Source organism: Leptonychotes weddellii, chromosome 6 (genome assembly GCF_054177405.1).
Source record: "Leptonychotes weddellii isolate Sample4059 chromosome 6, ASM5417740v2, whole genome shotgun sequence".
Lineage (NCBI taxonomy): Eukaryota > Metazoa > Chordata > Mammalia > Carnivora > Phocidae > Leptonychotes > Leptonychotes weddellii.
Window position 1 is genome coordinate 60,971,974 of NC_138374.1, and position 15,867 is coordinate 60,987,840.

The window sequence follows — 15,867 nt, forward strand, 5'->3', positions numbered from 1 at the left end:
GGGCGCGGCCCCTCCCCAGCCCCACACCGGAAGAGGCACATTTTTATACCACCATCACCTTGGCATGAAGCAAAGGACTTCCCGGTCTGGAAGAGAAGTGATTGTCTTCACTTACAAATGAAAACTGGTTCGTTAAATGCAGAACACAGCCCTTTCAGTTAGATCTCGAGATTCAGGAGGGAATACTGATTTCCTTAAGGGAATGCCCGACCGGCCGTAGGGGGAGCGGCTCTCGGGCGCCAGCACCGCGGACAGCGCCCGATGCCTGCATCGGTGGCCGGCCAGAGCCACCCGCCCGCGGCCCCCCTCGAGCCTGGGGCTCAGTGCAGCGCCCTGGAGAGGGAGAGCTTCCTCAGCACACACCGGGGGGCCAGGTCGGGCCCTCGACGGGCCTGCCAGTGTTTGGAAATGGATCTGTTGGGGGGGGCGGGGACCGTGAGCATGGGAAGACTTAACTAATGGTGTGGCTCGGAGCTCACTCATTCCGAGTGTTGTGAAAAGTGACACAAGAAGATGGGGCCCCTCTTCCTCCCCTGTGCCCTCCCCCCCCCGCAAGTAAACACAACAAACAACTTTACGCAACAGACAGAATGGCTGAGTTTAATGCTTCAAGTTTTCCATTTCCTTCCACAGGGCTTTGTTTTAAAAATAACAAAATGAGGTAAATAAGTTAATGTATGTACACTTTATAAACATTGTGTCGCGTTGCGGCTGCAGCAACTCAAGTTGTTAGAGACGAAGTTGCTGCGCGGTGGCTCGAGGTCAGCCACCTGCAACCTGAGCCGATTTGTCGTCCTGAGGAGAATTCGAGCGCTGTTGGTGGAATGGGGTCTAGAAGCATTTGCGGTGGACGATGGAGGGGCCGGCCTCGTCGTACTCCTGCTTGGTGATCCACATCTGCTGGAAGGTGGACAGCGAGGCCAGGATGGAGCCGCCGATCCACACCGAGTACTTGCGCTCAGGTGGGGCGATGATCTGAAAGACAGTGGCGCGTCAGGAGGGTGAAGGCCGCAGCCCTGAGCCCACGCGCGGGCAGGGGGCGCGGGCAGGGGGCGCGGGCCGCCGCCCACCTTAATCTTCATGGTGCTGGGGGCCAGCGCTGTGATCTCCTTCTGCATGCGGTCGGCGATACCCGGGTACATGGTGGTGCCCCCCGACATGACGTTGTTGGCGTACAGGTCCTTCCTGATGTCGATGTCGCACTTCATGATGCTGTTGTAGGTGGTCTCATGGATGCCCGCCGACTCCATGCCTGGGGGCCGCAGGGAGGAGCGTGAGCCGGCGGGGGGCGACCCGGGGGCCGGGCGGGGCTGGGCGGCGCGGCCCCAGGGCTGCTGGCGAGGCCCGCGAGCGGGACTCACCGATGAAGGAGGGCTGGAAGAGCGTCTCCGGGCAGCGGAAGCGCTCGTTACCGATGGTGATGACCTGTCCATCGGGCAGCTCGTAGCTCTTCTCCAGGGAGGAGGAGGACGCGGCCGTCGCCATCTCGTTCTCGAAGTCCAGGGCCACGTAGCACAGCTTCTCTTTGATGTCGCGCACGATCTCGCGCTCAGCTGTGGGGGGCGGGGGGCAGGAGAGGAGCCCTCAGCGCAGGGCCCCGGGGCCCGCGCGCCACCCAGCCCGCCCCGGGTGCCCGGAGCGCCGCGCACCTGTGGTCACGAAGGAGTAGCCACGCTCAGTGAGGATCTTCATCAGGTAGTCGGTGAGGTCGCGGCCGGCCAGGTCCAGGCGCATGATGGCGTGCGGCAGGGCGTAGCCCTCATAGATGGGCACGTTGTGGGTGACGCCGTCGCCAGAGTCGAGCACGATGCCTGCGCGCGGGGCGGGGCAGAGGACAGGGCGGCGAGTGAGCGGGCGCCCCCCGGCCGCCGCGGGCCGCGGGCGGGAGCGGGGGGGTGGGGCGGCGGGCGCGCGCACTCACCGGTGGTACGGCCGGAGGCGTAGAGGGACAGCACGGCCTGGATGGCCACGTACATGGCGGGCACGTTAAAGGTCTCAAACATGATCTGGGTCATCTTCTCGCGGTTGGCCTTGGGGTTGAGGGGGGCCTCGGTGAGCAGGGTGGGGTGCTCCTCGGGGGCCACGCGGAGCTCGTTGTAGAAAGTGTGGTGCCAGATCTTCTCCATGTCGTCCCAGTTGGTGATGATGCCGTGCTCGATGGGGTACTTCAGGGTCAAGATACCTCTCTTGCTCTGAGCCTCGTCGCCCACGTAGGAGTCTTTCTGACCCATGCCTACCATGACGCCCTGCGGAGCGGAGACACCACGCGCACGTTACCGCGGCTCACAGTGGCCCGGGGCCCGGCTCCACGGGGACCCCGACCCGGCTTGGTCCGCCGGGCGGCAGCCTGACCTGGTGGCGAGGGCGGCCCACGATGGAAGGGAACACGGCCCTAGGGGCGTCGTCGCCCGCGAAGCCGGCTTTCACCAGGCCGGAGCCATTGTCGCACACGAGGGCGGTGGTCTCGTCTTCGTCACACATGGTGTCTGGTTTCTGCAAAGGACAGCAAGGCCGTGGAGACACACGGCGCGTCAGCACAGCGGCCGCGCTGGCCCGAGAGCCCTCCCTTCCCGGGGACCGACGGACGCCCCCAGCCGGGAACGGCGCGCAGCCGGCCAGGGGAGCCGCCGAAGGGACCCGTCCCGAGCTTCGTTCCCCAGGCTCAGGGCTGCGCTGCCCTGAGAGGGAGAGGGAGAAGGGCACAGGGTCGTCGTCGCGTCGTCGCGACCACACGGAGGATTTCTCCACCCCGGGAGCCCCGGCCCAGGGTCCGCCGAGACTTCTCTGCCTTCCTGCAGCCTACCCGCGGCAAGAGCCAGGCGCTGGCGCCCACCCTCTCCGCGCCTCCGCGGCCTCGCCTAGGAGGTTAGGGCCGGCGATACCTGCTCGCTGCGCACGCGTGCGGGTGCGGGTGCGGGGGCAAAGACGTGGCCGTGGGAGGGGCCTTGGTGCTCCATCCCGGAAGGAATGGCCCATTCCGGACCCTCTTGACATTCCAGGCTCAGAACAGAGGCACCTTTTCGCCTGCTGGCCAACCCAGAGAATAGTGGCTCCTGATGATCTTCGGGGGAGGTTCGTTGGGGAGGTATTACCCTTGGGACGACTAAAGCAAAACCTTTAATCTACCTGGCACACGCTAAGCCGCCAGGTAGCGGAGCCCAAAGGGGCTGGGGATAAATTGGGAGACGTTTCCAAAAACTGATTGTGTCGTGTCTCCTCTATAAAGCGCGTGTGGCTCTGAGGACCAAGACGCAGGGGGGCAGAAAGTAGGCCTTGGGGCTGATCAAACGAGTCGGTTGGGTTCTACCCCGGAGTTCTCCAGGCACCCCTCGGTGGTGCCCTGTCACCTTGTCCCGCTGTCCTACTGTTCTCCTGTCCCCGTCCCCTCCCCCACTCCCGCCCTACCTGGGCGGGTGGCTACACCTGTTGCTCTCCGGCTCGGGCCCCGGTCGCCGCGGGAGGGAAGCGAGGCTTCTCTCGGCTGTGTCCGCTGCGGTGGCCGCTGGTCCTCGCGCTCAGGTTTTATATAGCCCGCGGGCGCCGCCCCCCCGCGCCGCCCAGCAGGAATGTCGCTCCCCTTTTCGAGCCATATTTGGGTGTTGGGCACTAGAGCCCCCTCCCCCAGCCGGCCCGCGGCCTGGGCCCCAGCCCGGGTCCCCTGCGCTGACCAAAGAAGGAGCGGCCTGGCCCGAGCCCAGGTAACGCGGGCCGGGCCGTATATGGAGCGTGTCCCCGGACTGTCGGCCCCTCCCGACCCGGCCCAGTTGCCCGCCCGAGGGGATGGGGTGGGGCGAGGGTCACCGCGCGCGCCAGTAGGTGCGTGTGTGCGCCTGCGCTCCCGGAGCTGCACCTGTCCGCAAGGCCTCCCCACCCTGTCCGCTCTGCTCGCACTGGGCGCTCCGGAGGGTGCCTCCCACATTTCAACCCTTCTTTGGCTTTACTCAGACCCCCGAAACCCCACGCGCGGCTACAGGGAGGAGGGAGCCGTGTTCCAGCGGTGGGACAGAGAGGACGGGCGTAGCAGTCACACCGGGTGTCCCAGGAAGGGAAGGAAGGAGACCCCCCGCCCCCCCCCCGCCAGTAAACTTCATTTCTCCCTCTCCACCCCTGAGCTCCCCAATTCAGAGGGATGACCCAAGTCGGCCCCCGCCCCCACCGCGGAGAGGGCAGCCGGCGGCGGGAGGGCGCGCAGCTGTCGCGGGCCAGACAACTGGCGGCGGGAGGAGAGGACGGAGAGGCGGGGAGGAGGAGGAGGGCTCCCGAGGACAGGCCGGGTCGGCGGCTCTGACAGCGGCAGGCACAAAGCCAGGGCACCCGGAGCCGTTCGCCTCAGTGGACGCGCAGCGCACCCGGGCGTTCACGAAGGGCGTGAATTTGGGGGGTGTTCGCTTCTCCCGGACTGACCTGCCCCAGGTTGGGTGGGCCGAGCTGAGCTCCCAAGTCCCCACCTCCTTGGTGGGGCTAAGAGTGTCCCTGTCCTGGGACTGAAAGGCCAGGGTCACAACCCACGACCTGGTGGTGGAATGGGTGAAGCACCCTTACTAAATGAAACCTTGCTCGACCTTTCTCCCAGTAAAGAGGACAAGGACATTGCACTCTAGGATGGGTAGCAATTTTTCCTTCTGCAAAGGCTGAACAAACTCATCTTTATATTTAGAGGATGATGCCTTGCCAAGGCCAGGCCGCTTCCCAGTCCATCTTGAAGTCACCATCTACCAGAGGCTGCTGAAGCGGTTCTATTTATATCACTGATATATGGGGATATGCCTTTCAAATTTTCTAGAAGGATTTGGATCTACTTATGGTAAGGTGGAGTGAGGGTCAGAGGAGGTTATCCAGTTGGTGCCGGTCTCACATTTTCTTTTTTTGGCAGGGGGTGGGGGAGCGAGCGCAGTCCTAACCCTGATGTAGAAGGCACAGGGAGACACAATTTTCTGTGATGAACTCAGTGACATGCTTTGAGGGGGTACATCAGTGACGTGGGACAAGCGAGAATGGAATCATTCATTTTTCTGATGTGCTTAAGTGTTCCCAAAATAGTTGTGATTCACATTTGGTAGTGGAACTCGGCAACTGGGACAGGTGTGGATTTTCTGGAGGAGGGACAGAAAAGCACATGCAACCCTCCTCTGTAGTCCACATCATGGCAGCCCTTCCTAAAACCATCAGTCAATTAGAAAATAGTTTGGTTAGTATGGGGCTTACGCAGTGAGTGTAAAGGGTCAGCTAAAAGCGACCTTGGTTTCGCATTTAGCTTTTTCAATTATTTTAGCGAATGAGTGACTGACAGAAAACTACCTTTCATTTGTAATACCTCATGTCCTGCTGTCAGTGGGTGGTGAAGAGACTAGAAAAAAATAAACTGGCAAATGCACTATAGGTACAATATAAACAGAAAAGCTTAAATTTTGCCCTGAAAGTAGGAAGAATACCTAAGAATTTGATATTTTAAAGGGGAACAGGGTTGTCAATACTTCCCCAAACTCTTGCTCAGTGGTGCAGTTCTTTCTACTGCAAGCTTTTCTAAGCCCAGAGTCTATGAGCTTCAAACACACAAAGCTATGAAGGAAACACTCAGGAGGGAGGAGACTGCTAGTACAGCAAACCTTGGGGAGAGGGGGCCTGAGAACACCGGGCCAGACATCTGCTTTCTGCCCACGGTTGGGGCTGTTTAAATAGTCTCTGACGGGTCACTATGGGGCCACCCAGTCCCATTCTGGTATAGTTGAGTTCTCATTGGCCTAGGGGATAGACCTAACAGGTGAGTGGAAAAACTGTCTCCATACATATACACTTTTGGGGAACACACCAGTGCTCTGCTCTCCCTGATAAGCGGGTGACTGCCTGCATACCCTTTTGAGAACTATCACTAAGTAAAGCTCAGTCATGTAGGGTATGCCTGGAGTGCCTGCTTCTAAGTTTTCAGGTGCAGCCCCGCTCTTGAAACTTGACAGGGCCCTTGTGCAGCTACTCAGCTGTGGCCTCACAGCTCCCTCCTCCGCAGCCCTATACCCTGAGCTCCTCACACATCTGCAGACCCCACTATCGCTGGGTCTAAACCTTCTATCGTTTCCTATCGATTCAAATATGAATTCAGGGGCGCCTGGGTGGCTCAGTCCGTTGTGTGCCTTTGGCTTAGGTCATGGTCTCGGGGTCCTGGGATTGAGCCCCAAATCAGGCTCTCTGCTCAATGGGGAGTCTGCTCCTCCCCCCCTCGTTCTCTCAAAAAAAAATCAAATATGTATTCATAAAACTTCATATGCTTTCATATTGTTAAAAGCATATAGGCTTTTAATTATTCTGAGGTAAGTAAGATAGGCACTAGTCATTCAGTTTTAAGAATCAGAAAAGCAAGGCCCAATGAGCTAGACCACACTCCCAGGTCCCAAAGCTGGGGCTTGGGTGACTCTCTCTCCCACTAGGAGTAGTCAGGGCAGGGCAGGGACTGCTTTCTACCTTCCTTTAATACTTCCCAACACTTGGTTTGGTTCTGAAAATAAGAGATCCTCAAGAGATCTTTTCCAACGAGGGGCCAAAGACATCCTGCAATGAAGTCATGGCTTCTGCCGTGGCCATCTCTATTGGCCTAATGATTCCACTGGAGCCATCAGCTCTCCGCCCCCCACCCCACTACCTCCTAGTATCTAGCATAATAAGTGGGTTAAAAGCTTGCACTTTGCAGTAAAGTATTTCTGGGTGTACCCTCCTCCCCTTCTGACTGGCTGTGTGACCTTGAACAGCTCACTTCAAGAAAGACTCCATATTCTCAACTGAGGATACTACCTACTCCTTAACATTGACTTGAAGATTAAAACTAGGTAAGTGCCTGGGACATAAACACTCAATAAATAGCACAGTATCTTTCTTCGGAGTGTTTGGAGGAGGTGAGGGGGGTGAGGTGGTAGAAGAGGGGAGCAAAGGACATTCAAAATTATTACAACTTTTTGCTAAACATGTCCGCATCATCACAAACTGAACAGGAAGAGTCATGTAAGTTTACAGGAATGTGGAGTACACACAGATTTTTGTACAAAGATTTATTCTAGTAGTATCTAAAAAGGCAACCCGCCCCCCAAAAAACAAAACCCAACCCAAACCAAAACCATTAACTCAAGTGTTCAGATTGTTAAGGAGGCAGAGAACCATTAAATAAAGCATGGCACAGCCATGTGGTAAAGTATCATGCAGTCATTAAAAAATTGTATCTTGAACTGTGAAGACATGCATTTTTGAAGGGGGGGAACTGTTTCTTCAGGGTGTGAAAAAAATCTTAAATTAGGTATTACAATGATTTGTGGCCTCCAGAAGCACAGCACATAAAAAAATATACAGTATATCTACAGTATTAAACTTTGCTGGGGGGGATGCGGGTGGAGTGATTAGAATAAAACTATCTAAAAAGAGTCCTCAGGAATGACAATGGGAAAAAGACTGGGAAACACTGGATTAAGGATATGTGGAGATGCTCACAATATACACTAGGTTATAGAATACACAGTATGCACAGTCCCAAACTGTCCAAGATGCATTTCACTTTTTAAAAGTTTAAGTAATCTCTACACCCAACATGGGGCTTGAACTCATGACTCTGAGATCTGAGTTGCATGCTCTTCCGACTGAGCCAGTCAGGTGTCCCTAAGATACATTTCAAACTGGTAACCGAAGCTATTTCTAGCTGGTGGGATTATAGGGCTTTATCTTCTTCCATCTACTTTTTAAAAAAATAGGTTTCACATTTTCTAGTTTTTTTTTTTTTAACTTAAGAATTAATTAGGGCACCTGGGTGGCTCAGATGGTTAAGCGTCTGCCTTCGGCTCGTGATCCCAGGGTCCTGGGACTGAGCCCCGTGTGTGGGGCTCCCTGCTCAGCGGGGAGTCTGCTTCTCCCTCTGCCCTCCCCCCACTCATACTCGCTCTCAAATAAAAATCTTTAAATTTTTAGAATTACACAAAATTATTTTTTTAATTATATTTTGGTATCTAATGAGTGGATTTTACATAGAAATATGTAAAACTCTTTTCTCTTCAGGCATTCTCCAAATTAAAGGTCCAGGAATAAGCAGGTAGAACTACATTAATATTTCTGTAGTTATCAGCTTCAACATGTACAAGTATGCTGGATTACAATAGATTAAGAAGTGAGTCTGATGACATTATGGTGTGGCTTTCCTTCCATTCCTGTTCTAGAGAAAGCAATCGGCCTCAAAGGGGAAACATCCTGCACAATCTACCCACAGAACTCGTGTGCCTGGTGGGCGATATACTTCAGGACTCTGATTCAGACCCCAAAGTAAAAGAAACAATCCAGTTTTGAAGTTTTCTTCAAAAAACGAAATCCCTACAACGGAGGGTATCAGTAGCCTTTTACTTCACTGGGGTTTCAGCAAGTCCCTTATGTGTATCCAGTTCTGCCTTCATCCTTGACACATTCACGATTTTTTTTTTTTTTTAATTTACTTGAGAGGGAGAGGGAGAGCACAAGCAGGGGGAGCAGCAGGCTCCCTGCTGAACAGAGCCCGAGGCGGGGCTCGATCCCAGGACCCTGAGATCATGACCTGAGCCGAAGGCAGACGCTTAACCGACTGAGCCACCCAGGCATCCCATATTTACAAATTCTTAAAACATATCAGCACACAAAGCTGGCTGTTCACTTTCAAAAACACATTATTGTTTCATTTAATCAAGGCTGCAAGCTGTGACTTTGAGAAAAGCAAGGACGGGGGCAGGGGGGGGAACCTTTCCCAAGTCCGTAAAATTTCTCTTTCCTTAGAAAACATGCTCACCTTTATAATGTGTCTTTATCAATTACTCTATTTATGTAAAAATCAATTCTTTGATAAAGACTATGTTGTGAAATTTTTAAAATTTAGAAAAATTATTCAAAATCTTAGGCCTTAATTTTACTATTATTAATTTTTAAAAATCCAACCATTTCGGTGCTAGGCTACTGACGACGAGATACAGCTAGAAGAGCGAGCCTTCCCCTCCCTCAAAATAAGACTATGCATTACACTGTGACAGCAGTAATGCAAAATCATGCCATCAACAGGGCCAGGGTCACTCTCAGACTGGCTTTCCTGTCACACTAGGGCTATCAGATTTGTGGTAGCATGTTGAAGGGGGCACAATCCTGTGTCCCCAGAGCACATTACCGAAAAGGATCATACAGGCAAGAACTGTTAATGTCAATGTCCTGTAAGATAAAAATTTAGCAATTTCTTATCCACCATCTGACAAGTTCAACTTGCCTTAGCACCCTTCAATAGGTTCCTAACTTGGACCCTGATGCTGTCCCCACACACAAGCTACAAAAAAAAAAAAAAAAAAAGACAAGGCTGCTAGTGTCTTTCCTTCGGTTATTAATGTAATGAGCTCCATTAGCCTCCTCTTGCCAACGTGTTCAAAGGCTGGATTTGAAGCCTAGAGGGGAAGAGGGCACAGACGGCTGTCCTTTGTGAAACCAGGAACCGGACTCTCTTCACCATATTTAACTTCTGACCTTTTCAGCTGTCAGAGCAAGTTGTTTAGTGAGCATTCAACTGGGCCAAAATTTGAATATGCAGCAACTCCCTGTCCAATCTTTAGTCTTTATTTAAAGCTGATAAAAACTGAGTGATGACATTGGTCAGAACAACGAAGCTTTGAGAACCACTACTTTTCAGTAAATTGGATGCCATACTAAGAAAACCTATAATGGGGGGCGCCTGGGTGGCTCAGTCGTTAAGCGGCTGCCTTCGGCTCAGGTCATGACTCCAGGGTCCTTGGATCGAGCCCCGCGTCGGGCTCCCTGCTCGGCGGGAAGCCTGCTTCTTCCTCTCCCACTCCCCCTGCTTGTGTTCCCTCTCTCGCTGTGCCTCTGTCAAATAAATAAATAAAATCTTTAAAAAAAAAAACCTATAATGGTTTCTAGCATAACACATGCTTTACATTAATTAGACTGTGGTAAAGCTGGAATTCAGTGTAAATCACCTTGAAAATACATGAAGCTAATTGAATCCCCATACTGAAAGATTGTAACTAACATTAATACTATAAACTTATTTTATGGTAACTTACAGATAGGTTAGAAAACACAGGTCTTATTCACTCCTCTCATTAATACTCTATTATTTACACAGAAATGTTTAATATTTTCCCAATGAATTAACCAGTTCTCAAGCTCACATGAATTATGCCTTGTTTAGTCTTTTAGTCCTATAGCAAGTCAGCAAACCTGACATCTATCTTACTACATATTTCCCACTAGTTCTAACCAAAACAGACACCAAATACTTGATTCTCTTCAGTGCAGAGTCACAGCCATTTCAGAGACAATCAGTGCAATCCTGTCATGTTTAAAGTTATAGAAACTGAGGCCGAGAAGTGCTTTGTGCATACAAGTAGCCAGAACCAGAGTAAGAACTCCAGAACCCCCGACAGAATGAGAAGAGAAAGAAAGGGTAGCAAGCATGGAAATAACAAGTGATACATTTTAGATGGAAAAAAGAGAGAAAATATCTTGTAACAAAACACCAAAACTACATTCAGTCACACAGCTGTTTTGTAGCAGCTTTCAAATAAAGTATACAAAATTCATCAATACATGTTATAAAACTACAAATTTTTAGATGTTTAAGGCCTAAGATTTTTATAAGGACATGCTTACACAAATTTTCAGGGACAGTGACCATTTTTAGAAAAAGTTACATTTGTCCCAGAACATAATATTCATAGTTTGCTTTCAAAACAAACTCAAAATAAGGATTAGACTTTAAGCTTCCAAGCTGGTCTGCTTGCAGGAGGTCTCTCACCTCTGGCAGGTATTCACTGAGCTGAATGCCTATAAACACAAACACAGAAAGTCCTTTTTTATTTTCATAAGACTCCCCAATGAATGAAGATGATTAATGATAACATCTGTGCTTCTATTTAAAATATAATGTCACTCCACTATTGGGAAATATTCTGTTCTAAATTCCTTCCACTGCCAAACATACTTGCAGGTCTAACGACAGGACATTCTTTACTTAGAAGAGGTTGCTTGAGTGTTTTTCCCCCTAGTGGTCAAAATAGCCAATCTGATTAAAGTCTTTAATAAGACCTGAAATACTTTCATTTTTCTCCACAGCTTAAGTCATTTCTTCAATGTGGAAGTTTTTAATAATCACCTGAAAACAAGTATTGCAAACAATTATATATTCCAACAATTATATATTCAAGTATTTCAAACAAATATATAATAATTATATATTCAAGTATTTCAACAATTATATATATTAAGTATATATCCAATTATATATAGGGAAATAATTTAGTAGAATAGTATCATGAAAACTAGTTCCAGTGTCTCAAAATGTATTATAGTCTGAAATGAGACAGGTGAAGAATCATTTCTTCGTTAGACCGCTATAAAGGTGGAAAGCCAATGAGCACTGATGAAACGAAACTGTTGAATTAGGATCTGTGTAGTTACAAAAAGGTATGTACAATATTCTCACTTGATAAAGAAAACTGGAAAAAAATTTTCAATTAATAAGGCAATATTTTATCATTCGTCACATTAGCATAAGGTTCTCAAAATCAAATACTGAGTTTTTTTTCCAATACCCTCAAAGTGCCTAGCACCATTTTTTGTACTTAACTGTTACATAATAAAAATCTGGGTTATAATAAATGTTATGAGGTGAAATCTGAACTATTTATAGATCCTTTATTATAATTAAAATACTCCAAATACTTTTTGTCTGTAAAACAGCATTACACTTCTGAAAATACATTAATTTCTAAAAGATCAATTCTCTAAAAAAATTAAACAACTTGGGGTGCCTGGGTGGCTCAGTCGTTAAGCGTCTATCTTTGGCTCAGGTCATGATCCCGGGGTCCCGGGATCGAGCCCCACATTGGGCTCCCTGATCAGCAGAAAGCCTGCTTCTCCCTCTCCCACTCCCCCTGCTCATGTTCCCTCTCTCGCTGTGTCTCTCTCTGTCAAATAAATAAATAAAATCTTTAAAAAAATTTTTACATCTTACTTGGCTTCTATTTTTATTGTGCATGCCCTCTGTTTAGAACTAATATTTGATGACTTCTTTTCTTCACAGCAGGCGTTGAAACTCTGCCCAGTGATATGAGGAAGGCGGCCTAGGGGATCTTGGTAAACTTAAGAGCCAACCCAAAGCAGACAGCACTCAGCAGATTGCTGACTGTTGCCAGGACAATATTTCAGTCCAGTTTAGGCCAATATTTTGATTCTTAGAATTAAGAAAGTAAGATTTTTTTTTAAGATTTTGTTTATTCATTTGAGACACAGATATATATATAGAGAGAGAGAGAGAGAGGGAGGGAGACAGAGAGAGCATGAGCAGGGGGAGAGGCAGAGGGAGAGGGAGCAGCAGGCTCCCTGCTGAGCCAGGAGCCTGATATGGGGCTCGATCCCAGGACCCTGGAATCATGACCTGAGCGAAGGCAGACCCTTAACCATCTGAGCCACCCAGGCGCCCCAAGAAAGTTAAGACTTTTGTAAGAACACTTCTCAACTATTAAATGCTGGTGGCTAATTAGAAAAAAACTTAAAGTCCATGTAATGATATATGAATTTTGTGTATAATATACCTCAATAATATTAAAAGCAAACTGAAAAGCTCCATGTGGGTAAGTTAAATATATCTATGGAATCAATTCTTTCCACAAACTGAAGTAATTGCTGGCTTCCAGAGCTTATGAAATATGAGGCTATCTATATCTCTCTACCGTCAGGATCTGTCCTTTAAAAACATTTGCTATTGTATATCGTAGCTATATTATTAAAAAGCTTCCAAAAATAAATGTATTTAACTTCTTGTTATAAGTATATATACCTTTCATTTGTATATATATGTTTATTTATTTCTATAATAGTTTCTACTTGTTTTTGTCCTTTGGTCACAATTTAACAATTCTTTCTGTACAATCACAACTTTCCATTCCTATTGTTCATCTATGATTTATTATCTAAGAATAACAAAAACAGCAAAGTCACCTTTAAATAGCACTAAACACTTAATTAGCCGCAATTCAACTGTGGCACTTTTATGAGAAACAAACTTCATGGAAAACATTGGATTTGGGTCCAAATGCTTTCTAATAATCTGTTAGGCTCAACTGGAAAATCTCTCCAGCAGTACAGAGAAATCAATCATATCCAGTTATTTTTTCATTTCCAAATACAGAAAAGAGAAAGTCCTACAGGTGCATTTCAGCTCTTTATGAATTTCAAGTATTTCAAATACTTTCAAACAAAAGACAGATTATTTTGCTATATCCCTTCATTATTTCATTTTTAATTTTTATTTTTGTGACAATGAAAAAGCTTAATTAACCTTTGTGTTATTACTCATCTTTGAAAAAGAATGCACTATTAAATCTGTCATGGTAGGATGATCAAGTATCCCTTTCTCAAAATAAAAGTCCAGATCAATTATGAGCAAGTTCCAAGTAATCTATTCACAGAATTACATTTTCACTGGATCACTTACAAAAGGAGACTACAAGTCTGAAATGTAATGCTAAGAGACCATCAGATGGGCTGTAAAACAAAAGCTTCTGACACGCAAACGCTGGGAGTTTGCTTCTGTTTCACCTCAGAATACTGGTTGGTGTGGTTAGTTTCACACTACTTTTCTAAGGGTCCCCCTTCACGTCCCCTGGTTAAGCCAGCAATTCTAAAATAGAAGACTGCAGAATACAATCCATTACAGAGGAGTTTGGGCTACGAATCTGCAAAATACGTGTAGACATTCAAAGGACAAATGTCTACTGAGTGACTACTATGTACCAGGGATGGGGTTCATCATGTTTCATGTAGATTAAATAATGTATCTTGCATATATATGTATAGGAAACTTCCAAATGTGTGTAAATGTTAGTATGATGGATAAAAGTCCTATCCATTTAGAGGGGCTGAATTTACAGTAACTTATCACTATGTATTTTTTCCATTTGGTATAAAACAGAGTATCCTTATATCTGCAAAGATTACTGGTAAACACTAAGCCTAATTTGCGCATTGCCTAAATTTAGTATCACACATTTTGATAGAACATTCTGTAATAAATATGAACCACACATGTACAAAATATGCAAAACTGCTCATTTCTAGTCTAACACTCTCCCTATATTAAGCTCCCCGTAATATGAAAAAAGGTGAAAGTAAATACAGTTGATCCTTGAACAACATGGGTCTTAACTGCATGGGTCCATGTACCTGCAAATTTGTTCGATACAGTACAGTATTGTAAATGTATTTTCTCAATAACAATTTTTCTCTAATTTATCTTATAAGAATATAGTAGATAATACACATGCAAAATATGTGTTAACCAACTGTTTATGTTACTGGTAAGGTTCTGGTCAGTAACGGGCTAATGGTAGTGAGGTTTTTAGGGAGTTAAAAGTTATATGTGGATTTTCAACCATGCGTCAGTGCCCCTCATCCACACATTGTTCAAGGTTCAACTGTATCCTCTACTTCAGATTCCCCCGAGAATAGCATTTTATCCATAAAAGCTTCTTTACCTAATTTGTGTCTCAATCAGCAAATGGAATTTTGCTGTTTTAGGTGCAAAACATACTCCCTTCTTTTCCTTTTTATTTTGTTCCTAAGATGAATTTTAGAGTGTTAATGTCCAAAATGGATGTGTAAAAGCATTCTATAATTTGTACTTTAGTATGGTCGGTTATATATCAAAAAGTTATTTCTCGGGTGCCTGGGTGCCTCAGTTGGTTGGGTGACTGCCTTCGGCTCAGGTCATGATCCTGGAGACCCGGGATCGAGTCCTGCATCGGGCTCCCTGCTCGGCAGGGAGTCTGCTTCTCCCTCTGACCCTCCCCCTTCTCATGCTCTCTCTCTCTTAAATAAATAAAATCTTAAAAAAAAAAAAAAAAGTTATTTTTCATTTATATATTATTTCAAGTTTTCAATCTTCACAAGAGTTAACTGAAAAATTAAAGGAAATGGCTACTTCTATCATACAGATTTTTGGTGTCACAACCAACATCTGAATCCATTCCTTGTCCATCCTAATCAGCATGGAGACTTTGCCCACTGGAGTCCACCAGGACCCATGTGGATGGAGACTTCACCTTGACACATGCTCCCCCAATTGGGAGAGGAAAGAAAAAAACCCCTCCTTCACTTTAAATAAGTCTAATTCTGAGTATGATACTGTTTAATCTTAAATCACCCTGGCATTGACACCTTGGCAAATCCCCGTTATTCTCAGATTTCTGAAATTGAGGAGTGATGCTATAACTTCCAATATTAACAAACCACTTACCATCTTTTAGAAGTTTCTGTAAGATTTTCACAAATATACTGTCTTTAGATACTTCAATTGGATCATCCTTACCATCTGAACTAGACCAGCTAGAAAACAAAATTGCAATGAGAAGAAAATGAAATCATGGACATATCTGAAATAAATGACTTCTGTTTGCTACTGTAGTTTTGTTTTGCTGGTTGTGCCAGGGGTGGAGAATCTTGAGTTTTGTGATACTGTTTCAAAGTATTTAAATAAGGGAGGTTTGCATGTTGAATATACTTAAGAGTCTCTATTTTAGATACAAAATGCGACACTCAGGTAGCTATTCACCCAACATAACCATATGTATTTGATGTCAAAACAAAGTAGCAAACCATCTTTCCCAAAATAATTCTATAAATAGACAACAAATCTAGTAAAGACTCCAAAGTAGATCTTCAGAGCACAGGTAATAGTTACAATATATTGTAACATATTCTGCTTTTCATAAAAGTAAAATGGTAACCAGGGTCTATTACAATGTAAGTTTTCTTTATCTAGTGAGATTATCTACTGCTGAATCACACACACACACACACACACACACACACACA

The 15,867-nt window shown here is 46.8% G+C and overlaps 2 protein-coding genes across 3 annotated transcripts in view; both read right to left on the bottom strand.

Moving 5' to 3' along the window:
• Positions 1 to 573: 573 nt before the first annotated feature.
• ACTA1 (actin alpha 1, skeletal muscle) lies at positions 574 to 3,522 on the bottom strand. Of its 2 annotated transcripts, none has more exons than XM_081824240.1 (7): positions 3,424 to 3,522; positions 2,353 to 2,493; positions 1,922 to 2,246; positions 1,650 to 1,811; positions 1,362 to 1,553; positions 1,071 to 1,252; positions 574 to 975 (listed from the first exon to the last, which is right to left on the bottom strand). In XM_081824240.1, the coding sequence occupies exons 2-7, from the start codon at positions 2,479 to 2,481 to the stop codon at positions 832 to 834; spliced, it is 1,134 nt and encodes a 377-aa protein (XP_081680366.1). In that variant the 5' UTR covers positions 2,482 to 2,493; positions 3,424 to 3,522; the 3' UTR covers positions 574 to 831. The 2 variants fall into 2 exon arrangements, with proteins under 2 accessions (XP_081680366.1, XP_081680365.1); XM_081824239.1 differs by having other exon boundaries at positions 3,406 to 3,513.
• A 3,500-nt stretch (positions 3,523 to 7,022) lies between these two features.
• Positions 7,023 to 15,867, bottom strand: part of NUP133 (nucleoporin 133) — a 62,082-nt gene continuing 53,237 nt past the window's right edge. The window contains exons 25-26 of the mRNA XM_081824241.1: positions 15,290 to 15,378; positions 7,023 to 10,818 (exon numbers count right to left, since the gene is read on the bottom strand). Of these exons, the coding sequence (XP_081680367.1) occupies positions 10,682 to 10,818; positions 15,290 to 15,378 (226 nt within the window). The 3' untranslated portion in view covers positions 7,023 to 10,681. The remainder of the gene's footprint in view (positions 10,819 to 15,289; positions 15,379 to 15,867) is intronic.

Bases quoted from the DNA above. Each gene is read 5' to 3' on its own strand.
- ACTA1 (XM_081824240.1), bottom strand. From the start codon at position 2,481: ATGTGTGACGAAGACGAGACCACCGCCCTCGTGTGCGACAATGGCTCC. The intron at 2,247-2,352 runs GTCAGGCTGCCG...TCCGCTCCGCAG, and splicing joins TGGGCCGCCCTCGCCACCAG to GGCGTCATGGTAGGCATGGG. The intron at 1,812-1,921 runs GTGAGTGCGCGC...CCCCGCGCGCAG, and splicing joins CGCCTCCGGCCGTACCACCG to GCATCGTGCTCGACTCTGGC.